This window comes from Neltuma alba, unplaced genomic scaffold (genome assembly GCF_004799145.2).
Source record: "Neltuma alba isolate B1F8T4 unplaced genomic scaffold, ASM479914v2 tig00010596_pilon, whole genome shotgun sequence".
NCBI classification, from domain to species: domain Eukaryota; kingdom Viridiplantae; phylum Streptophyta; class Magnoliopsida; order Fabales; family Fabaceae; genus Neltuma; species Neltuma alba.
Window position 1 is genome coordinate 305,217 of NW_021635458.1, and position 23,346 is coordinate 328,562.

The 23,346-nt window shown below is 37.6% G+C and overlaps 1 protein-coding gene and 1 pseudogene across 1 annotated transcript; one reads left to right on the plus strand and one right to left on the minus strand.

The window, feature by feature from the left end:
* Nucleotides 1–13,633: 13,633 nt before the first annotated feature.
* On the minus strand, nt 13,634–14,197 carry LOC114757465 (uncharacterized). Its single transcript, XM_028946524.1, has one exon. It carries the CDS (start codon nt 14,195–14,197, stop codon nt 13,634–13,636), a length of 564 nt encoding a protein of 187 aa, XP_028802357.1.
* A 2,442-nt stretch (nt 14,198–16,639) lies between these two features.
* Nucleotides 16,640–22,802, plus strand: LOC114757437 (probable 1-deoxy-D-xylulose-5-phosphate synthase, chloroplastic; annotated as a pseudogene).
* Nucleotides 22,803–23,346: the final 544 nt, after the last annotated feature.

Here is a 23,346-nt window from a genome sequence, read left to right on the forward strand (position 1 = left end):
TTTCAACTCGCGGATTCCATCACCACCTTGGTTTTTGGGTTGGCACATGTCCTTCCATCCGAGAAGGTTAACGCTTTTGTGATGCTCCGTTCTACCCCATATAAAGTTTCGGATTAAGGTTTCCAGCCTTCCACAGATTGAAATGGGAATCTTAGTCGTTTGCATAGCATACAGGGGAATGGTGGAAAGAGCAGACTGTGCAAGAGTGATACGCCCTGCTAAGGATAAGGAGTGAGCTTTCCATCCTGAAAGTTTCTTCTACATGCGTTCCTCAATGTATTGATATGTGTCTTTGGTGACGCAGCCATGCAAGAGAGGTACACCCAAATATTTTCCCAGTTGCTCTGTTTTTTGAAAACCTAAGCTGCTACATATTGAGTTTACCGTAGAAGCTGCAACGTTCTTTGAGAAGTAAATGTTGGTCTTTGCTTGGCTCACTCGATGCCCGGATGAAGCACAAAAGTCAGCAAGGATTTGATGGATGAGGTTTACTTGATGTTGGTCAGTGGAGCTAAATAGGACCATATTGTCTGCAAAGAATAAATGTGACAGTTGAGGTCCGCCCTTTCCCAGCTGGATAGGCTTCCACTGTTTTTGTACTACCGCCTTGTTTATGGTTTGGGAAAGCCACTCCATACATAAGATAAAGATGTATGGGGAGAGTGGGTCACCTTGCCGAATCCCCCTTTGTGTGTGAAGGGCCTACCGGCTGAGCCATTCCAGAGAACCTGCATAGTCGGCCTCGTACTACATTTCATAATGAGTTGAACAGTACTATCCGGAATCTTTGCATTAAGAAGTGTATCTTCAATGAAATCCCATCTTAGTCAATCGAAGGCCTTTTCTAGATCCACTTTGATTGCCATCCAACCTTGTTTTCCAATCTTTCTTCTCATCGTATGTATGACTTCCTAGGCGACGATTATATTGTTTGTGATATTCCTTCCTTGTATGAAGCTAGATTGGAAGGGAAGTGCAAGTTGTTCCATGATTGGTTTCAACCTATTGGCAATGATCTTAGTGAGCAATTTGTAGATTGTAGTACACAGGCTAATAGGACGGAACTCTCTCAGTGTTTGGGGTTGCTCCACTTTCGGGATAAGACAAATGAGAGTTTGGTTAAAGTGCGGCTCAAGCTCCCCTCCTTCGAAGATATCTCTAACTCCCTTAAAAACAGTGTCACCAACTATATCCTATTGGGATTGAAAGAAAAGAGCGTGCATACCATCAATGCTGGGGGCCTTTAGCAGGTGCATGTCAAACAACACCTTCCTGGTTTCTTCTTGGTGACTGGGCTACTAAGCAAGAGAGCGGAAGACTCATTACATGGGGGAAACATGCCCTTATTGTATCGCACAGGCTGTTGGTTCGGGTCGGAGGTGTAAATGTGTTGAAAGTAAGCCGACATCATTCGATTGAGGTCTCTCTGATCAGATTCCCAAACACCATCTTGATTCTTGGGCATGGAAATTCTATTACAACGGCGTCTTATTAATGCTTTAGTGTGGTAGTAACTCGTATTCTGATCACCTTCATTAATCCATTGGCTCTGAGATTTCTGCAGCCATAGGATCTCCTCTCTCAGACATATGTTCTCGTATTCAGCAATGAGTGATTTTTCCCGATCAAGTAGGAAGCTAGAGAAAGGTTGTCTTTCTAAAGCTCTTTGCATCCCCAGGAGGCGTTTACGAATGTCCTTTTTGCTTTCTCCGATTGAGCCAAATACATCTTTGTTCCATTTTCTAGATGCTTCTGTAAATTTTTCTAAATTCTCCCAAAGCCCTTTTTCTTGGTTCCAGCTATGCAAAACTAAGTCCTTGAAGCCTGGATGCAAGGTCCAAGATGTGAGGAACCGGAAAGGATGGTTTGGGGCGTTTGGGCTTGGTTCTCCTTTAATTAGCAGAGGGCGATGATCACTCTGGATATGAAAAGACCTCTTCTTAATATATAATTATAAAACCATTTTTAAAATGATAACCATGGTAGAAAAAGAATTGAGTTAGAGTGTTAAAATACTACCATGGTTATAAAGAGTTTGACTTATTTCGAAAACGTCCCAAGTAGCTCAGGATGCATAAAACACCCATGGGTTTAACAATGTAGAACAAAACCTCAAGGCACAATAACTGCCCACAAGCCCAACATAATATTCATCCCACAAAGACTTAGGGCACAAGAAACACAGGGTGCTCAACCCAGCCCATAAGTCATACATCGCACACAGCAGAGTCTTATGGCCTGCAGCCATTTTAACAGTATTCCATCAAATACAGTCATCCAAACAAAAGAAAGTATACGTCAACACAGTCGTGGGCCCTAAGATGGCAATATACATAACATTACATGCCTAAACCAAAAGACTACTAGGCTATGCTCTCCTATGCCTCTGGTTTCTTCCCTTCACGTCGAGCCAAACTAGATGGCTCTCCTGAAAAGTATTGATGAATAGCGGGGTGAGACGTAAAGTCCCAGTAACCAAGTATTAATTTATGACATATACAAGTAGGATGGCAAGTTGGTGAAGTAGTGCTTAAATATAGTTTAAGAAATAAATGGTACTTTAATAGATATAATCACATAAAAAGAGTATATCTCTCCATCCACAACACAATTCATATAAAAGTACATATATGCAACAACACAATGAAATATGCCCTTCCATCACCTTGCTCCTCCTTATGACTCCTTGACAAGGACCCGGGCTTTCTGTGCTGAGTAACCCGGCCAAAGGTCACCCCACTCACATCAAGCAACGGGCCCCCTCCTGTACCTACACCGCCCAAGAATGGACTATGGTGCAAGAGGTGTCTACCCAAGAGTTCATTCTCAATTCCGGGCCAAGGAAAAGGAAGAACTACAGGGGTCTAACAATAAGGCCAAACACTGGGATCAATAGTGTAGGCATGCCGCGCGGGCTTCAAGAACAATTATCCTCCACATAACAAAATCCCATCCTCCACATATGAACCCCATGCATAGTCACAATATAAATCAAAATATCACAATCTTCAAAGTAAGATGATATAATTTCAAACAAAGTATAACACATTTTCATTTCATTTAATAACATAATACTAGTATATTAAATTCAGTACTACACGAAAACACAATTTCCAATAAAACACAACTCAAACATAATTAGATCAACATACTTCCCACTTCACCAAAATTTGTCATATAATAAAATATATTTTATTCACAGGCATACTTTTACAAATTAACTAAGAAAATAAAAACATAATAAACACCTTACAATCCAAAGCGTGTATATAAAATAAATTAACCCCGGTTACCTCTACTCCAAGCTTAACCTCACAGCTTGAGAAATAAGAGCGCAAATTACAAACTCCGAAGTACAAGATAATCTACAAATAATATAGATACAATTTAATATACATACAAATAATTAACTTAAATTACATAGAATTTATTATTAATAATATTTATACATATATTTACTATCCAAAAATTCTTACTTCAAATAACAATTTTTCTCTACCCAAATAACTCATTTAAATTATAAATATTTATAAAATATGTTTTTATCTAATATTGTAAGAATCTCAATTTATAACTTAAGTTTCCAGTTTCAAAATTTTTCTAATAATATAGTCTTAACCTATTTTACATTTTAAACCGATTAAAATATCAATAATACATTAAGTAACCCAAATAAGTTATTTAACTTAAATTTAATCGGTAAAAACATTCTATATATCTTGAATAATACATTTTTCAACTAAAATCTTAGTTTAAAATTCTCAAAACAATCAATAAACAAATATAAACCGATTAAAATTTTAATAATATATCGAACAACCCAAATAAATTATTTAACCTATTTTTAATCGGTATAAATATGATATATATCATAATGACAGATTTTTCAACAAATAAATTTAATTTTAAATACCATAGATAATAAATAGACAAATCTAAACCAGTTAAAATTAACTACTTATTTATCTCTAAATTTCTACAGTCATATATTGTCAAAAATCATTACTTACTTGTACCCAGCTCACAAAATTTTCTCTAAACAGTGTAGTAATACTACTAATATAAAGCTCTAAATATATAGGAAATATTCATAAAGAAAAAATTTAATAGAAAGAAGTGTTTAATGTACCTATATGATCCCCAAATGCTAGCACGTCCTTGCAGAAATCTTCACTCACTCTCTTGTTCTTTGTTTTTCTTCCTACGTCTCTCACCTCTCTTTCTCTACTCTACACAACACTCACACTCTTCTATTTATCCTTTAACATGCCAACCAACCTTCGTCAATTTTCTTCCTTCATTTATTGTTCTTCCCCATTTTTCCTCCTCCCTCTTTAATTACCCGCGTGAAAAATTCTTCTTGGCCTTCAATTCACCCCATATTCTTCTCCCTCTTAATAACCCCCCAGCTTTTCCACCGAAAGTCGGTGGAAAGCTGGGTCAAATTTTTTTTTTTTTTATATTAATAAAATATTATTATTTAATAATAATAAAATAATATTTTACATTATTTAAATTTTTTTTTTTTAAGGATGTTACAGCTCTCCCCACCTAAATAGAATTTTGTCCCCAAAATTCGTGACATGTATAAAAATATAACAACACAATACAACATTGAAAAACAGATAATATCACCACACACATACTATTTTCACATAAGATAGTAGACAAACAACACATGAACACATACTTAAGAGAACAGGTGTGGAAAATCACGCCGTATTCGCTCCTCGGTTTCCCAAGTGGCATCACCAGGAGACATGCCTTTCCAGAAAACCTTAAGTAACCGGATTGTTTTATTCCGGAGTTGCTTATCCTTGACATCTAGAATGCGTTCAGGCTCAGCTCGAAAGGTGAGATTCTCCTGTAACTCGATCTCCTCAGGCTCGATCACATGAGATGGATCTGGATGATACTTCTTGAGTTGTGACACATGAAAGACATTGTGCACATTAGAGAGATGCGGTGGTAAAGCAATTCGATAAGCAACCGGTCCAATTCGCTCCAAAATCTCGTAAGGTCCAAGATATCGAGGAGTCAGTTTCTTGGCCTTGATGGATCTACCAATGCCAGTCACTGGTGAAACTTTCAAAAATACATGGTCACCCACTTCAAATTCCAAAGGCCTCCGTCGTCTATCTGCATAACTCTTCTGGCGACTCTGAGCGGTCATCAACCTCTGTTTGATTAATTCAATTTTCTTTGTAGTTGCATCCACAAAGTCAGGCCCAACAATGGTTCTTTCACTCAATTCAGTCCAACACAGTGGTGATCGACACTTTCTTCCATACAATGCTTCGTAAGGTGCCATCTGGATGCTTGCATGATAACTATTGTTGTAGGCGAATTCTGCTAATGGAAGATGGCGATCCCAGCTACCTGGAAGTTCAATTGCACAAGCTCTCAACATGTCCTCGAGAGTTTGGATGGTCCTCTCAGTTTGACCATCAGTTTGGGGATGATACGCCGTACTGAACTTCAACTTTGTGCCAAAAGCTCCTTGCATCGCCTTCCAAAAGTTCGAGGTGAACCTTGGATCTCGGTCTGATATGATATCTTTTGGTATCCCATGCAATCTCACAATCTCATCTACATACAATTGAGCAAGTTTTTCCATAGAATAAGTAGACTTGATTGGGAGAAAGTGGGCTGACTTTGTCAGTCTATCTACAATGACCCAGATTGCATCATAACCAGCTGGAGTTCTAGGCAAACCCGTGATAAAGTCCATTGAAATGCTATCCCATTTCCACTTAGGGATTTCCAAGGTTTGGATTAAACCTGATGGCTTTTGGTGTTCAATTTTGACTTTCTGACAAGTCAAGCATTTGAGTACAAAATTAGTCACATCACGCTTCATCCCTGGCCACCAATACTCTTGCTTCAAATCATGGTACATCTTGGTTATTCCAGGGTGAATGGTGTACTTAGTTCTATGTGCCTCCTCAAGAATTGTCTTTTTCATTTCTTCATTATTTGGAACACAAATTCTTCTCTTGTACCTTAAGATTCCTTCATCTCCAATGTCATAATCCGATACTACACCATTTTCTACTTCTTCTCTTATCCTCATTAATTCCTCATCCTCCATTTGGGCTATCTTCAACTCTTTAAAGAAGTCAAAGTCCCCAAGTACTGCATTTAGAGTAACAGTCGTCTCTGTCATCTTACCCATAATTGGTATTTCAATTAACTCCTCCAGCAAGTGATGCTCTGTTACACTCATGTAGAAGACATGCGCTGTTTTTCTACTTAATGCATCAGCCACCACATTAGCCTTCCCTGGATGGTACTTCAACTCAAAATCATAATCTGCTAAGAATTCCATCCATCTTCGCTGACGATTATTTAATTCTTTCTGGTCTACCAGGTACTTTAAACTTTTATGGTCACTGAAAATCTCAAATTGCGCTCCATAAAGATAGTGTCTCCAAATCTTTAAGGCAAACACAATTGCTGCTAGTTCCAAGTCATGGGTGGGGTAATTCTCTTCGTGAGGTCTTAATTGTCTCGATGCATAAGCTACTACCTTATTATCTTGCATTAATACACAGCCCAAACCTTTCAAAGATGCATCTGTGTACACTGTATACGGTCTTGATGGTTCAGGTATGGTGAGGACAGGTGCCGTGGTCAACCTTCTTTTCAGCTCTTGAAATGCAGCTTCACACTTTTCTGTCCATACAAAGGGTTTGTCCTTCTTTGTCAAGTTAGTTAATGGCATAGCTATCTGAGAAAAGCCTTTAATGAAACGACGGTAATACCCGGCTAACCCCACAAAGCTCCTTACTTCAGTCACAGACTTGGGAGTCTCCCATTTCAACACTGCCTCTACTTTACTCGGATCCACGGCCACACCTTTGGCAGATACCACATGACCTAAAAACTTTACCTCCTTTAACCAAAACTCACATTTGCTCAGTTTGGCATACAACTTGTTCTCTCTTAATATTTGTAATACAATGCGAAGGTGTTTACGATGCTCCTCTTCACTCTTGGAGTATATGAGGATATCATCAATGAAGACTACAACAAATTGATCCAAGTAAGGCCTGAAGATTCTATTCATATAGTCCATAAACACCGCTGGTGCGTTTGTTAATCCAAAAGGCATCACCAGAAACTCGTAGTGACCATAACGAGTTCGAAAAGCGGTCTTGGGAATGTCTTCAGACCTGACCCTTAACTGATGATAGCCGGATCTCAAATCAATTTTGGAGAACACAGAAGAACCGACAAGCTGGTCAAGCAAGTCATCAATTCTTGGAAGGGGATATTTGTTCTTAATTGTGACCTTATTCAATTGACGATAATCTATGCACAATCTCAAACTGCCATCTTTCTTTTTCACAAACAACACGGGTGAACCCCATGGAGAAACACTCGGTCTAATAAAACCTTTTTCCAACAGATCCTCAATCTGTTTCTTTAATTCTGCTAACTCAGAGGGTGACATTCTATATGGGGCTTTAGAGATAGGTTCGGTTCCTGGAGCTAATTCAATGGAAAACTCCACCTCCCGTACTGGAGGTAACCCAGATATTTCTTCAGGGAACACATCGGGAAACTCACTTACTACTTCAATTTGGTCTATATTCCCCTCCTTTTCAGCTTGTATAGAGAAAAAGACAACAAAAGCCTGGCACCCCTTCTTAACACATTGCACTACTTGAGCTGCTGACAACAAAATAGGAACATCTGATACGTCTACGGATGTTGAGATTGAGTGCAACATAACAGACTTCTTCTTACAATCTAAGGTAGCTCTATTAGCTGACAACCAATCCATGCCCACAATAATATCTATGCCTCGAAGGGGCAAACAAATCAAGTCAATGGTCGTTTCCCGACCCTTAAATACAAAGGTCAAACCTTTGCAAACTTTAATAGTTCTCACGGTTGCTCCCGCCGGAGTAGTCACACACAGAACATAAGACAAATCATCCATACACAGTCTTAATCTTTCAACACAATCAAAGGACACGAAAGAGTGGGTTGCCCCTGAGTCAAACATAGCACACAAGGGATGATTTTGTAAGAGTACATTACCTCGAATCAAGTTAGGTGAAGCACCCGCCTCTTCAGAAGTCATGGCGAACACACGCCCTGGTACAGATGACCTAGGGGTCTGGTTGTTTCTCTTAGCCTTGTTGCAATACTTAGCTAAGTGTCCCGGCTCTCCACAATTAAAGCAAATCCAGCACTCTCCGAAGTGTTGCCTCCCACATCTAGGACAAGCGAGATGGTTAGTCACACTAGGAGTAGATGCTACAGAGCCACGCTGGGAAATTTGACTCCCTCCTCCTTGACTTCTCTGGGTCTGAGAGCCGTGGAAACGGTTCCTCTGCTGAGAGTTTCCTTGATAGGATTGTTTTCTGTTGCCAAAACTACTAGCACCTGATTGGCTAGTTTTCTTCCCCACTCCACCAGTGGGTCCCGTATAGCTACTAAATCGTCCTCCAGATCCTGAGGCACTGGTTTGGCGGCTAAAGCGCCCAAGGTTGTCTCTTCTACGATACTCATCAGCTTCTCTCATCCTCCGTGCAACTTGACGGATATGAGTACACATCTTTTCAAAGGTAGTGACCTCTACTGTGGCCAATTGTTGCTTAATCTCTGGTCTGGCTTTCTCCATTAACTGAACAGCCATCCACCAAGTGTTTCGATAACGATCTAGGTATGCCACATACTTGGATAGATCTATGAATTGGCCAATAAATTGATCCTCATGCATGTTTCCCTGTTGCAGGGCATAGAACTCCGCTTCCTTCTGTTGTCTCACCTCCATTGGAAAGAAGTAATCAAAGAATAAATCCTTGAATTGATTCCAAACCATCCTCCTATCATCCATGGGTCTCACACTATCCCACCATTGCTTTGCCCTTCCTTCTAACAGAACCTTGGCAACCTGCACCTTTTGCTGGGAACTACAATTCACCGTACTAAACAGGGTTTCCAATCGGTCTATCCAAGCCTCTGCTTCTACAGAATTCAGACTACCCTTAAAAGTTGGAGGGTTGAAGCGGCCTATATACTTCCAGACTGTTGTTATAGGAATGTCTGGTAACACCTCAGCAACCTCTTCTTCATTTACTGTTTCCTGCTCATTTGACTGTCCCCCATTATGTCCAATACTATCACCATCATGATGACCTTCCATCTCTGGAGAGATTTCAGCTTCCTTGTTCCTTCGGTTATCTTCCATTTTTCTAACCCGCTCGTCAAGGGAAAGAATTACAGCTTGTAATTGTCTTAAGATCTCATCATTAGTCTGATTAGCTTGACTATTGCCATTAGGTGGCTGGCGACTTCCCTCACCAGCATCAACAGTACGCCTGGTATTTACCATCTCTCCCCACCTAAGGGTAGAACCCCACAAAAAGAAAGGTAAACACTTAAGAAAGGAGAAAAGAGGAGAAATTGAAGGGAAGTATAAGTGTAATGATTGTATATTGCCATAGATACTATGTGAAATGCACCAGGAATCACACAAAACCTTGAAACTGATACCAAGTTGAAAAGACCTCTTCTTAATATATAATTATAAAACCATTTTTAAAATGATAACCATGGTAGAAAAAGAATTGAGTTAGAGTGTTAAAATACTACCATGGTTATAAAGAGTTTGACTTATTTCGAAAACGTCCCAAGTAGCTCAGGATGCATAAAACACCCATGGGTTTAACAATGTAGAACAAAACCTCAAGGCACAGTAACCGCCCACAAGCCCAACATAATATTCATCCCACAAAGACTTAGGGCACAAGAAACACAGGGTGCTCAACCCAGCCCATAAGTCATACATCGCACACAGCAGAGTCTTATGGCCTGCAGCCATTTTAACAGTATTCCATCAAATACAGTCATCCAAACAAAAGAAAGTATATGTCAACACAGTTGTGGGCCCTAAGATGGCAATATACATAACATTACATGCCTAAACCAAAAGACTACTAGGCTATGCTCGCCTATGCCTCTGGTTGCTTCCCTTCGCGCCGAGCCAAACTAGATGGCTCTCCTGAAAAGTATTGATGAATAGCGGGGTGAGACGTAAAGTCCCAGTAACCAAGTATTAATTTATGACATATACAAGTAGGATGGCAAGTTGGTGAAGTAGTGCTTAAATATAGTTTAAGAAATAAATGGTACTTTAATAGATATAATCACATAAAAAGAGTATATCTCTCCATCCACAACACAATTCATATAAAAGTACATATATGCAACAACACAATGAAATATGCCCTCCCATCACCTTGCTCCTCCTTATGACTCCTTGACAAGGACCCGGGCTTTCTGTGCTGAGTAACCCGGCCAAAGGTCACCCCACTCACATCAAGCAACGGGCCCCCTCCTGTACCTACACCGCCCAAGAATGGACTATGGTGCAAGAGGTGTCTACCCAAGAGTTCATTCTCAATTCCGGGCCAAGGAAAAGGAAGAACTACAGGGGTCTAACAATAAGGCCAAACACTGGGATCCGTAGTGTAGGCATGCCGCGCGGGCTTCAAGAACAATTATCCTCCACATAACAAAATCCCATCCTCCACATATGAACCCCATGCATAGTCACAATATAAATCAAAATATCACAATCTTCAAAGTAAGATGATATAATTTCAAACAAAGTATAACACATTTTCATTTCATTTAATAACATAATATTAGTATATTAAATTCAGTACTACACGAAAACACAATTTCCAATAAAACACAACTCAAACATAATTAGATCAACATACTTCCCACTTCACCAAAATTTGTCATATAATAAAATATATTTTATTCACAGGCATACTTTTACAAATTAACTAAGAAAATAAAAACATAATAAACACCTTACAATCCAAAGCGTGTATATAAAATAAATTAACCCCGGTTACCTCTACTCCAAGCTTAACCTCACAGCTTGAGAAATAAGAGCGCAAATTACAAACTCCGAAGTACAAGATAATCTACAAATAATATAGATACAATTTAATATACATACAAATAATTAACTTAAATTACATAGAATTTATTATTAATAATATTTATACATATATTTACTATCCAAAAATTCTTACTTCAAATAACAATTTTTCTCTACCCAAATAACTCATTTAAATTATAAATATTTATAAAATATGGTTTTTATCTAATATTGTAAGAATCTCAATTTATAACTTAAGTTTCCAGTTTCAAAATTTTTCTAATAATATAGTCTTAACCTATTTTACATTTTAAACCGATTAAAATATCAATAATACATTAAGTAACCCAAATAAGTTATTTAACTTAAATTTAATCGGTAAAAACATTCTATATATCTTGAATAATACATTTTTCAACTAAAATCTTAGTTTAAAATTCTCAAAACAATCAATAAACAAATATAAACCGATTAAAATTTTAATAATATATCGAACAACCCAAATAAATTATTTAACCTATTTTTAATCGGTATAAATATGATATATATCATAATGACAGATTTTTCAACAAATAAATTTAATTTTAAATACCATAGATAATAAATAGACAAATCTAAACCGTTAAAATTAACTACTTATTTATCTCTAAATTTCTACAGTCATATATTGTCAAAAATCATACTTACTCTGTACCCAGCTCACAAAATTTTCTCTAAACATGTAGTAATACTACTAATATAAAGCTCTAAATATATAGGAAATATTCATAAAGAAAAAATTTAATAGAAAGAAGTGTTTAATGTACCTATATGATCCCCAAATGCTAGCACGTCCTTGCAGAAATCTTCACTCACTCTCTTGTTCTTTGTTTTTCTTCCTACGTCTCTCACCTCTCTTTCTCTACTCTACACAACACTCACACTCTTCTATTTATCCTTTAACATGCCAACCAACCTTCGTCAATTTTCTTCCTTCATTTATTGTTCTTCCCCATTTTTCCTCCTCCCTCTTTAATTACCCGCGTGAAAAATTCTTCTTGGCCTTCAATTCACCCCATATTCTTCTCCCTCTTTAATAACCCCCCAGCTTTTCCACCGAAAGTCGGTGGAAAGCTGGGTCAAATTTTTTTTTTTTTTATATTAATAAAATATTATTATTTAATAATAATAAAATAATATTTTACATTATTTAAATTTTTTTTTTTTAAGGATGTTACAGGATACGCGGTAAATGCATGACTTGGGTGCTGGGTCTGCCTTTTAGCCAACTGTTGTTGCAAATGGCTCGGTCTAAACGAACCATTAGGCAACTCTGTTTCCAAGTATATTTGGGCTCGACAAAGCCCAGATCTACAAGGCCCGCTTCTTGAACGAAATCTCTGAAGGCATTACACCCTGTTCTGGAAGGAGAAGCCCCTCCTTGTCTTTCATTGGCTTTTAAGGTTGCATTGAAGTCTCCAGCCAGTAGCCACGTATCTTGGGCATCTATGGGGAGTTTTAGTAGTTCTTGCCACATATTCCCACGTAGAGATTGGTTGGGGCTCCCATAAACGGCAATGAAGAACTTATGCCCATGCGTGAATTATCTTCTATCGCCATATGAATGAATTGTCTGTGATTAAGCAATATCGTGATGTTTACTTTGTCAGACCACAGGACCCATATTCCTCCAGAAAAACCAGAGGCTTCTACCCTGTGCGAGTTAGGATATCCAGTCTTCTTGATTACTTTGTTAGCTTTAACTCCCAATATTCTTGGTTCCATCAGGACAATAATGTTCGGTTTGTATTCTTGAAGCAAGGATTTGAGTACAACGTAGAGCTTCCTGGCTGCAGCCTCTTTGCAATTCCAGACAAGGAAAGCTTTATCCATAAGAAGGGTGGTTTTAGTGCTCCATATAGGAGCGGTTCGGCGGTATATCATCCTTAAGGCCGTTATCCATGGCCTCTTCTAACACTGGTTCATCCTCAGATTGGATCGTGCTCCCCAGGGCCTCTACCAAGGCTTTTGTGAGTTCCTCTGATGGAGATCCAATTTCCTTTTTAGGCTTGGGCTTCAGGTTTTGAATCTTGACTACGAATTGGATTTTGTATCCAGTTTTTGTTGGGCTCTTGACGAGTAGCTTCTGTTGGGAGTTCTCCTTGCCTTCTTTGTGCTTTACTTGGCTCGGCCCAGCAGTAGGCCCAATGTCTCCTTCGATTAGTTTGAGAGCTTGCCTTGCGTCACTAAGAGAAACAACTGAGTGCTTACTGGCATCCAGAGTTGTTGGGACGCGTGTCTCCTTGTAAGCGGGAGTATCGAAGATGGTGACGGCTAGGGATTTTGGTTTTGAGTTGTCTTAGAGTTTGCCTTCTTTTCTGACTTCTTTCCGCTAATATCTATTGACTTGGTTGCCCAAACTTGCTTTTGGGTGTGCTTCGGCATAGCAGGAGGCACTACGGCTTCAGTGCTAGGAGTAGCAGGATTGGCAGTGCTATTTTCGTGAACCATAATTTCATCCGAGGTAGCGAGGGGTTCGAACCTGCTACCGCCACTTCTGTTAGAGCTGGTAGGATCATCACTAGCTTTCTTGTTAGGCCTGCTGCCCCGTCTTCCTCTGGGCTGTACCTTCATCCATGCTCCATATTATTGGGTTTCACGTGCATAGGACTCAGCTTCGGCGAATTGTGGCGTTGGTTGTGCTGGAGTTCCTTCTTGCTCTTCGATAGTCGATTCCTATGCCTATTGAGGTTTCTTTTTAGCAGCGCAAGAAGTTTCTAAGTGTCCGTACTTCCCACAACAATAACAGATGGTTGGCAGCCCCATGTATTCAACGAACTGCATAGTGCCATCTAGCTTGATCTTGGAGACGAGAGGTTTGGTGAGGTCGATTTTTACTACCAATCTAGTGAATCTTGCCTTATCCACCCCGGCTGTATTGTAATTAACCTTCAAGACGGTGCCAATGACTTCCCCAATGGCTCGGAGAATGCTCTTGTGATAGTAGTGATAAGGGAGGCCTAGCAACCGAACCCAACCATACACCTGCTTGATCTCTAGGTTTTGAGGGGAGATCGTCGGTTCCCATGGGTGTACCATGAGATAGTGACCTTGCACCACCCAGGGTCCTCCCAGTATCGCATGTTGATAGTCCCATTCCTTCTCAAACTTCACTATATAGCAACCGCCTTCGAGTTCTGTTAGCTTGAAGTTCCCGGTAGGTTGCCAAAAGGTGCATATTTTAGAGTGGAGGATATCTTGCCTTACATAGCGGCCTAGCACCTTAACAACAACAGCGAGTCTCATGCATTGGGTCATGAAAGATTTAATTCGTTCTGAGAAGGTGATCGGGGGATAAGTCCATCCATGTTGACCATGGCATCGTCTTGTTTGATAAACGGCTCTCCTGCTATGTTATCCTGTTTTCAGGTGTTCTCTCCGGAGTCCCCCATGAGCATATCTTTAAAGGAGGGTATGTTTTCCCTTGCTTCCGCATGCTCTTTGCTTCCTTTGTCTTTGTTCCTGCAAGGTGCAGACTGCTCAGTCGATCCTTCATCGGCGTCCTTGTCCATTTCGTCAACTTGATCATCAGGGAATAGTTGCTTCTGTACCTCATTCCAGTTATTATTATTAGAATCTATAATGAGGCTTTCCGTTGTATCCATGTCATTTGAAGTCTCACTTTTATCTCGTAGCTTCACTTTCTTGGTAGTCCTGTTTTCATCCTCTCGAGGCGTGCATTCAATCTTTCCAGCAAGTCCGATCTCTAAACTCCTCTCCATGGTGTCCTGCGTTTGCTATTCTGTCTCTCTAGTGCTTCGTGGTAGTTGCGTAACACTCTTTGTCCTCCGTTGCAGTGGGCAACAGAGGTTTCTTGCTTGCCGGATACCACCAAGAGGTGGTGGCCCAGCCGTGCACAGTTCTTAAGTGAGAGAATCTCTCTCTAACTCTCTCTCTCTGCTTTTTCCTTTTACTTGTGTCCGCTCCTCACTCCTTTTTTTGTTGTTTTGCCGGTGAAAAAATTGCACTCGTTAAAACGAAAACATAACACGGTCCAACAGTGAAAATAAAGAAAAGTAACAGCACAAACAAATAAGGCAATCACTAACAGAATTGGGTCTAATAGAAAGAGCTAGTCCCTCATAACATGATAAATCAAGATTCGAATCCCTTTTGAGAGAAGTGCCTACATTTAGTGCCCAATAATGTCTTAAATATGATTGCCTTCAATAGGAGGATACCCATACTTTAGCAAAAAAATTAAGGCAATCAACAATGAGAGATGAATCTATCCATTACAACTTAGAGAATCAATGTTGGAATCTCCACAGAAAGAGATCCTTATATTTAGTATCTGATGATGCTTTGAATATGATTATCTTCAATAAGAGAATATTTATATCTAAAGAGAGAGAAAAAGAAAAAAAAAAAGGCAAATATATACAGAATATATACATATATATATCCTTCATATATATTCATACCATTTATATACTCACGTTTAATATGAGAGTCCTTTAAATGTTTTGAGTAGAAGATGGTTGTTTTTTAGTTGAAACATATACATATTTACGTTATTTTTTAGTTGAAATTTCATTGCTAGATGTTATATCTCTACTCCTAAATATAATATAAGACATAGTTTGTAACATAATATTTAAAATCGGAGGCAGTATATCATTGTATACTGATTGTAATAGCAAATTTTAACACATCATGGATATATTTTTGAAAATATGGTAGAGATAATTTGAAAATAGGCGTTATCTTATCAAAAAAAGAAGAAAGAAAATAGAATTAAGGAGTATATATATTTTTGGTCATGTATGATAACAAATTAACTTTCCTAATTTTGAGACAAACTAATGAGGTTCGAGATATTTTGTTTGGTTCCAGTGAACTTTTTATTGTACATGCCCCTCTGATCAGTATATGTTTTTACATTAATTGTAATAATAAATAGTTGCATGCATCACAAATTTTGTGATTTCTTCCCTCGCGAAATAATGAAAGTTTTACTTTAGCTGGTGTCATAATTGATATGAAAGTTAAACTCAACAAAACATATTTGTGCAGCATTAAAATCTATTTATTACAATCAAAACATTACAATATATAATTTCAATTAATTAAAAATGGCGCATATATATAACTGTTTCAATTAAAAACAGAAACTATCTTTTATAATGAGCTTGTAATTAAATCGATATTCTTCAAAAAAGGATGAGAAATTAGTAAATAAAAAATGAAAAAAAAAATGCTTAGAATAAGATAGAGGGGGAATAGATTTGGACATTTGGTATGTCAAGAGGGAAAGAAGGGATTTTACTTATATGGTGAATGATTTTACTTTTTTATTATAAAATAAATTTCGGACATGATAAGTTAATGTAATAAACTAATAAAGTCTGGCCAAAAAAAAACGTTAATGTAACAATGGAAAGATAAAATCATTTTAAGTGTAGTAAACACTCTCATACTCTATACGATAATTTATTTTACTGTTTATAGTATGGTAGAATAAAAGCAGTTACTGATAGAGGATGTTTAGATGACATGAGAAGTATTTTTAAAAAATATTTTTTTGATAAACTTGTCCATCTATTTATTTTCAGAGTGTAAAATATTGGTTTTATCTAAACACCTTGTTGATGGCGTTTATAGCGTTTTGGGGGTGTGATTCGCCTATTCGTTTTCTATGATTCTCTTCCACGCCTCTCCCGTCGTTTTGTAAACTTCATCTAGAATTCACTCCCGGTTTATATCGAAGTCTTTCATATCTGCTCATGTTCAAAAGCTCCAGCTGAGGAATCATGCTTACCAGCGATTTTCTGTAAAATTTGAAGAATTCGGTCATTTTTTTGTGATGGGTGCCGCATCTGCCAGATACCCATTCGGATTCACCGTTCACTCCAACCGGAAAGTGCACAGCTCAAGTTCCGAGTTTCCTCTTAATGTGGACGTTTCAAGAATTAGTCTGTGCCCAAGCTTTGTGTCCTTCACCGCTTCAAAGGTATTTTTAATTGTCATTTTTCTTTAGAGGGTTCTTAGGTTCCCATTCCTTCCCCAAACAAAACAGTTTGCACGTAAGCATTTACAGTTTTTTTACTTTATCTTATAATGCTATCATCATTCTAAAGGAAGACGCAACTATGAATTTCATCCAAGTCACATGCCTAACCTGCGAATGCATTGGAACAGAACATTCCACATTGTGCAGTCATATTCAATTTCATTTTTCTGTTGCTTTATTTTATTGAACTTTTTCAAACTTCCTATTCCTTATATATAGAATCGATCAGACTTCGAAAGGGTTCGACCGAACGACGTTTTTCATTAAAAAAATTTAAATTCAAGAAGGGGGCTATATTATGATTAATTACATGAAGTTTGGTATATTTCTTCTGTCCGAAACCCAACAGATTGAAAACTTGAAAGCTGGTCAGTTTAATAAGGTTTTTGCTGGATTGTAAAAGCTTTAAAAGCGGTAAGATAACCTGGATAATTAATATGGTGTCAAACTGGCAATTAACTGGCTTGAGTACCTCAAGATGCAAGGCAGCGATGAAACTTTCTTGGCATTGCATGGACACACTATTATATACACATGGTTTCAAATGACGGACCAAGAGGAAAATTATGAAGCCATAGGAGGTTTAATTCCACGATTTAATTTTGCAGAGGACTTGAAATTGAATATTTTATTAGATGTTCTCCTTAGTCCTGGGTTGATTGAAATTACAGAGCCTATTAGCAAACTTTTCTATCATTGTACGAAGGATTTTATGATATTTATTGGAAAATCCTTGTGTGAATTTACGAAGATCTACACCCTTTGGTTTTCCTGTTAGTCACAAAACTGCAAAAACTGCCTTCTTCAGTATTTTCTTGAGGGATAAATAGAAAGAAAATATTTATCAACAAATCTGAGGTATACTTGTTAGAATACATGGGCTGAAGTGCAGCATAATATGTGATATGGGCTTGTAAGGTGACTGTAACGAGAGACGCATAAGAAGTGTGACAAGCTTAAAATCTTAATTGTACAATGTCATTATCTCCTTAACAAATATTCGAGTAAAAACTTATGTTTCATTAATTATTTGAAAAGCGGGTTGTATCTTGTATGATCTTGATGCAGGGTTTTGTAGACCGTATATGTGCACGTCCTAATATTGATGATTTCAGCTGGGAGAAAGTGCCAACACCCATGCTTGATGCAATTGATAATCCTCTTTGTTTGAAGAACTTATCTCTTAAGGTCAGTTATAAGCTCAAAAGCATTTCTATCTTTTTTCCCCTCTTGGTGTTAATGTTACATCATTTTTACATGCAAGCTCACAGCATCTTATTTCCTATATCATAATTTGTAGGAACTCAAGCAACTGGCTGGTGAAATCCGTTTGGAATTGTCTTTGATGATGTCAGATGCACACATTTCATTTGAAGACAGTCTGGCAGTGGTGGAACTGACCATTGCAATACACCGTGTTTTTCATGCTCCAGTGGACAGGATCTTGTGGGATGTTGGACAACAAGTAAGATTTTATCATCAATGCTTGTGCCCTATTTTCTTTTCTTTTTCCTTTTTTTTTTTTTAAAAGAAGGGATTCCTTCTCTCCTTTGGGGGAGTAAAGGAGAGGTACAGTTTAAAAGTTGATATGGTATACCTATTTGTTAACGATCTTATGACTGATATCCCTTTCTTGGATTTCATTCTCTAATGAATTGTTGAATGACCTTACTTGGATAATGTAGTCTAATCAATATGTTGTTAGCAGACATATATACATAAGATTCTTACTGGAAGGAGATCCCTCATGAAGACAGTGAGACAAAAGAATGGCCTTTCTGCATTTACATCCCGATCTGAGAGTGAATATGACGCATTTGGTGCAGGTCATGGATGCAACAGCATTTCTGCTGGACTTGGTAATTTATGGATCCAGTTTTACTGATTATTCTTGGCAAAATTTTTTCATGTTATACACTATTATGAGCATATTCATTGGAGTGGTGGGAGATATTTTTTTCCTGCATTGAAAGGCCACATCAGGCTTTTTGTGTCATTAATTAATGAATTCCTATAATGTTTCTATTGAATCTTGAAGTCATATCTATGTATTTAATTTCAGGCATGGCAGTCGCACGAGATTTGAAGGGGAGGCGAGAACGTGTAGTTGCAGTTATCAGCAATTGGACAACTATGGCAGGTCAGGTCTATGAAGCCATGAGCAATGCAGGATATTTGGACTCAAATATGGTTGTGATTCTGAATGACTGCCGTCACTCTTTACATCCAAAGTTGAGGAGGGCCCAAAGGCGTCAATCAATGCATTATCTGGTACCCTAAGCAGGATCCAGTCCAGTAAATCCTTCGAAGGTTTAGAGAAGCTGCTAAAGTACGCTTCTTCTCGTTGTTTGCTGAGAAAAAACTAGATATTGTAAATGAATGTTAAATGGGGGTGTTTGGTGATCCCAAACCATGGTTTTGGAAAAAATCACCCAAACACCTTTAAAAACACACCAAACCATGGTTTTGGGAGAAACAAAAATGTTTTGTTTTGGAAAAAAAAGGAGAGTGTGAGAGCCTATAGGATATGTATGTGTTGTTTTTTATAAATATATTTAATCTTATATCTTATAAATATATATACATATTAATTATTTATTAATTATATATCTTATGTACTATTAATTATGTTAATAAAAATATATTATTAACAATTTTATTCCTTCAAATAAAATATATCATAAAATATATTTTTTCTGTAATTATCATATTAACTTATGCCTTTTTTAGTAATTTGTACATGTAAAAAGTGCTTCTAGTAACAACTATCCAAATACTCTCACTTCTCAGAATTACTTTTTCACAAAATCTATTCTTCAAAAAATCTATTCTCCCTAGAATCTTTTTTCAGAAGCTATTCTCCAAACCATGGTTTGGTTATATCCAAACACCCCCTAAGTTTGTTCCATATGTGTGGGATCCCTATGCTGAAGTTGTGAATTTATACTTAATACACTAATATTCAAAAATCACACTTCTTTGCTTCATAAAGTGGGAACTATTAGTGCAAAATGCATTTTCTCAGAATGAAATACTAATTAGAATACCATGATATGAATGGTCGCATCCGCCCCCCCCTTCTTACTACCATTATAAGGTTCTGGTTTTAATCAATCGTGTGGCATCTTCTGATAACCTTATTTAAAGATGTCTCTTTCTATCTGTGTACTACTGAAGACATGCGTGTTCAAGCTTAATTCTCTTTTTTCCCTTTTATGTGCATATTTTTTTTTCTCATTGTTACATGGTGGAGCAGTTTTGGGCAAGTTTGTGATTTCATTACAAAGCAGATGATGTACTCATTATTTAATATCCTTCCTTTGAAACTCCTTTTCATTTTTTACCGTTGACTAATTCATATTTTCAATAATAATAGTCCTTCTGTCCGGATGTTCTTTGATCTTTTTAATCTTATGTATTCAAAAAATGAATTTTATTTATTTTGTTATGGGCACTGAGCTTTATGGGGCCGTCGCAAGATTTCATTGAAGACAACATAATTAAAGCGTTTTCTCCTATGCTTAGTACTCACATTACATTGAAGTGATTGTTTGTGCTTTTGTCAGGGTTTACCAAGCGAATTGGTGGAGGTATGCATGAACTGGCAGCTAAAGTTGATGAATTTGCACGTGGTATGATGGGTCCTCGTGGGTCCACTCTTTTTGAGGAGCTTGGATTGTACTACATTGGCCCTGTGGATGGGCACAACATTGAGGAGCTAATTTGTGTTCTAGAAGAAGTAGCATCTCTTGATTCAATGGGCCCTGTCCTGATTCATGTAATAACTGGTGAAAACCAAGGAGTAGAAAATAATCACAGCAATGTAGCAGATAGGCAGCCGGATGGTAATGCTTGCTCCTATTTTATTATTTTGTTACAATTAGTAGTATTTCTCTGCTTTAGTTGCCACCAAGCATTTGAGAAAATGAAATCACCTTTGCTTCGGTTGGAAACACAAAATACACATGCGCGCACTCAGCAGGACACTAACACTGGGAGGAAATTGAATTACTTCATCTTTCATTTTGTTTTGTTGTTTTTTTTCTTTTCGGCCAAACTTCATCTATTGATGGACTTAAATGATGTAAAAATCTTGTGGCTTCGTATGACTGAGTTCCTGATGTATAAAGCATATAATACTCTATATATACTAAAAAAATATTTCTTTCCGAGATGCTTTTGATTTTGAGCTAAAACATGCATTGCTTGGATTTGGCCTCTTCATCTTTGGTTCAGGTTCAGGTGGATGTTATCAATTTTTTATGGGTGCAAAGCCATCTCTTCAGTTCCTTTTGCATGTCAAAGGATGACGGCTCAGTTTCTTTCTGGCCTCGCTTATAAGATATTTGCCAACTATCGATAATGGTCAGTTAAGTCTTATGGTCTCAGAAGTTATCTATTCGAAATTTTCAGGTTCTAGCAACTTTGATTCATTTCATCAACCTAGTCGACCTCGGACATATAGTGATTGCTTGGCGGAAACTTTGGTCATGGAAGCAGAGAAAGATAAAGATATTGTGGTAGTTCATGCAGGAAATATGATGGAACGGTCATTTCAACTGTTTCAAGAAAAAATGCCAGATACGTTTTTTGATGTGGGTATGGCTGAGCAACATGCGGTTACATTTGCATCTGGTCTGGCATGTGGGGGATTGAAGCCGTTTTGCATAATACCTTCTTCCTTTCTTCAGAGAGCTTATGACCAGGTTATTTCTCACCATTATTTCTGTATAACTTATAGTAACGACCATCTATTCTTCACAGACAATCAGGATTGTGAAGAGAAGTGTAGTTATAGTTGAACTCAGCAAAGGTTTTAATGTGAAGCAGAAAGAAATGGACTATTACTATTACTTTTATAATTTTATGCATGATTCTCTCTCTCTCTCTCTCTCTCTCTCTCTCTCTGTGGGCTTGTCTTCTTAGGAGTGCACCTAATCATATGTGCAAGGCATGGTCAATGAGTGATTAGATATTGTGAGTAGGATTTTTAACGTTGTCTTGGGCATATGCAGGTGATCCATGATGTTGATCAACAGAAATTCCAGTACGTTTTGTCATTTCAAGTGCAGGATTGGTGGGTTCTGATGGTCCCCTCCATTGTGGAGCATTTGATATAACGTTCATGTCATGCTTGCCAAATATGATAGTCATGGCACCATCTGATGAGATTGAGCTTGTGCACATGGTGGCTACTGCCAGTCATGTCAATGATCGGCCTATTTGCTTCCGGTATCCCAGAGGTGCTTTAGTTAGCAGCAACTATACTGCATGCAATGGGGTTCCCATGGAGGTAATTTCTGGGCACCCTATTTCCAGGATACGTTACAGGTTGACAAAAGCTTATATAAATTTGAAAGGGGTAAACTAATTGATAGTTTGTTCAGACCAAATATAACCTGAGATCTCCACTTTCCCTAGAATTTTCATAATATAAGATATTATGATGTTTGTTTTTTAAGTTGTTGAGGCACTCTTTTATATTTGTATACAGATTGGAAAAGGGAGAGTTCTTGTTGAAGGAAAGAAGTTGCTCTACTGGGATATGGATCAATGGTTGGGAACTGCCTAAAAGCTTACACACTTCTTTCAAAGCTAGGGATCGAGGTCACAGTTGCTGATGCAAGGTTCTGCAAGCCCCTGGACATCAATCTTCTCAGGCAGCTTTGTAAAAACCATTCGTTCCTGATTACTGTTGAGGAAGGATCTATTGGAGGATTTGGTTCTCATGTTGCTCAATTTTTTGCTCTTGATGGACAGCTTGATGGGAAAATTAAGGTAATTTCTTCATGCAATGTGGAGAGGCCTTTCTTGAGTTTTTATTTCCTTGATTAGTAAAGTCCATCTATTAAAGATAAGAGAATTATAAGCGTGCATCTCGCGTCCAGGAAGCCATGATAAATTTTATAATAAATTACATAGATCTCTCGCGAATCTATTGAAATTATGAAGACTTGATCTCCATCTTCAAAATTAATATGAACTTCTTTTGAATTTGGTTAAAATTACATAGATCTCTTATTTGCTTTCAAAACCCACGCAGAATCACAATGTAAACAACACAAGCCTCTCTTGAGTGATTTTAGCAAAACCTGGTAAGAGCTTTAAAATAGTAGGGAAATTTATTTTAACGAGGTTCATTTTTAAGTTTGGAAAATAGAAAAACATTTTAACCTTTAATAAACTCAAAGGAAGTTTCTGTCATTTATTACAAAACAAATTGTCGGTCCTATTGTGACCCGGAGGTTGAGTTAACTCACATTGTCTATACCTTATGAATAGTAAATTTCTTATAATTCTACAATATATATACACATACGTGTGTGTGTGTGTATGAAAATTTGATGATTCCATTTATCTGCCAACCATCTGATATCTTAAT

Excerpts from the sequence above, each read along its gene's own strand:
- LOC114757465 (XM_028946524.1), bottom strand. The coding sequence starts at position 14,197 with ATGAGACTCGCTGTTGTTGTTAAGGTGCTAGGCCGCTATGTAAGGCAA.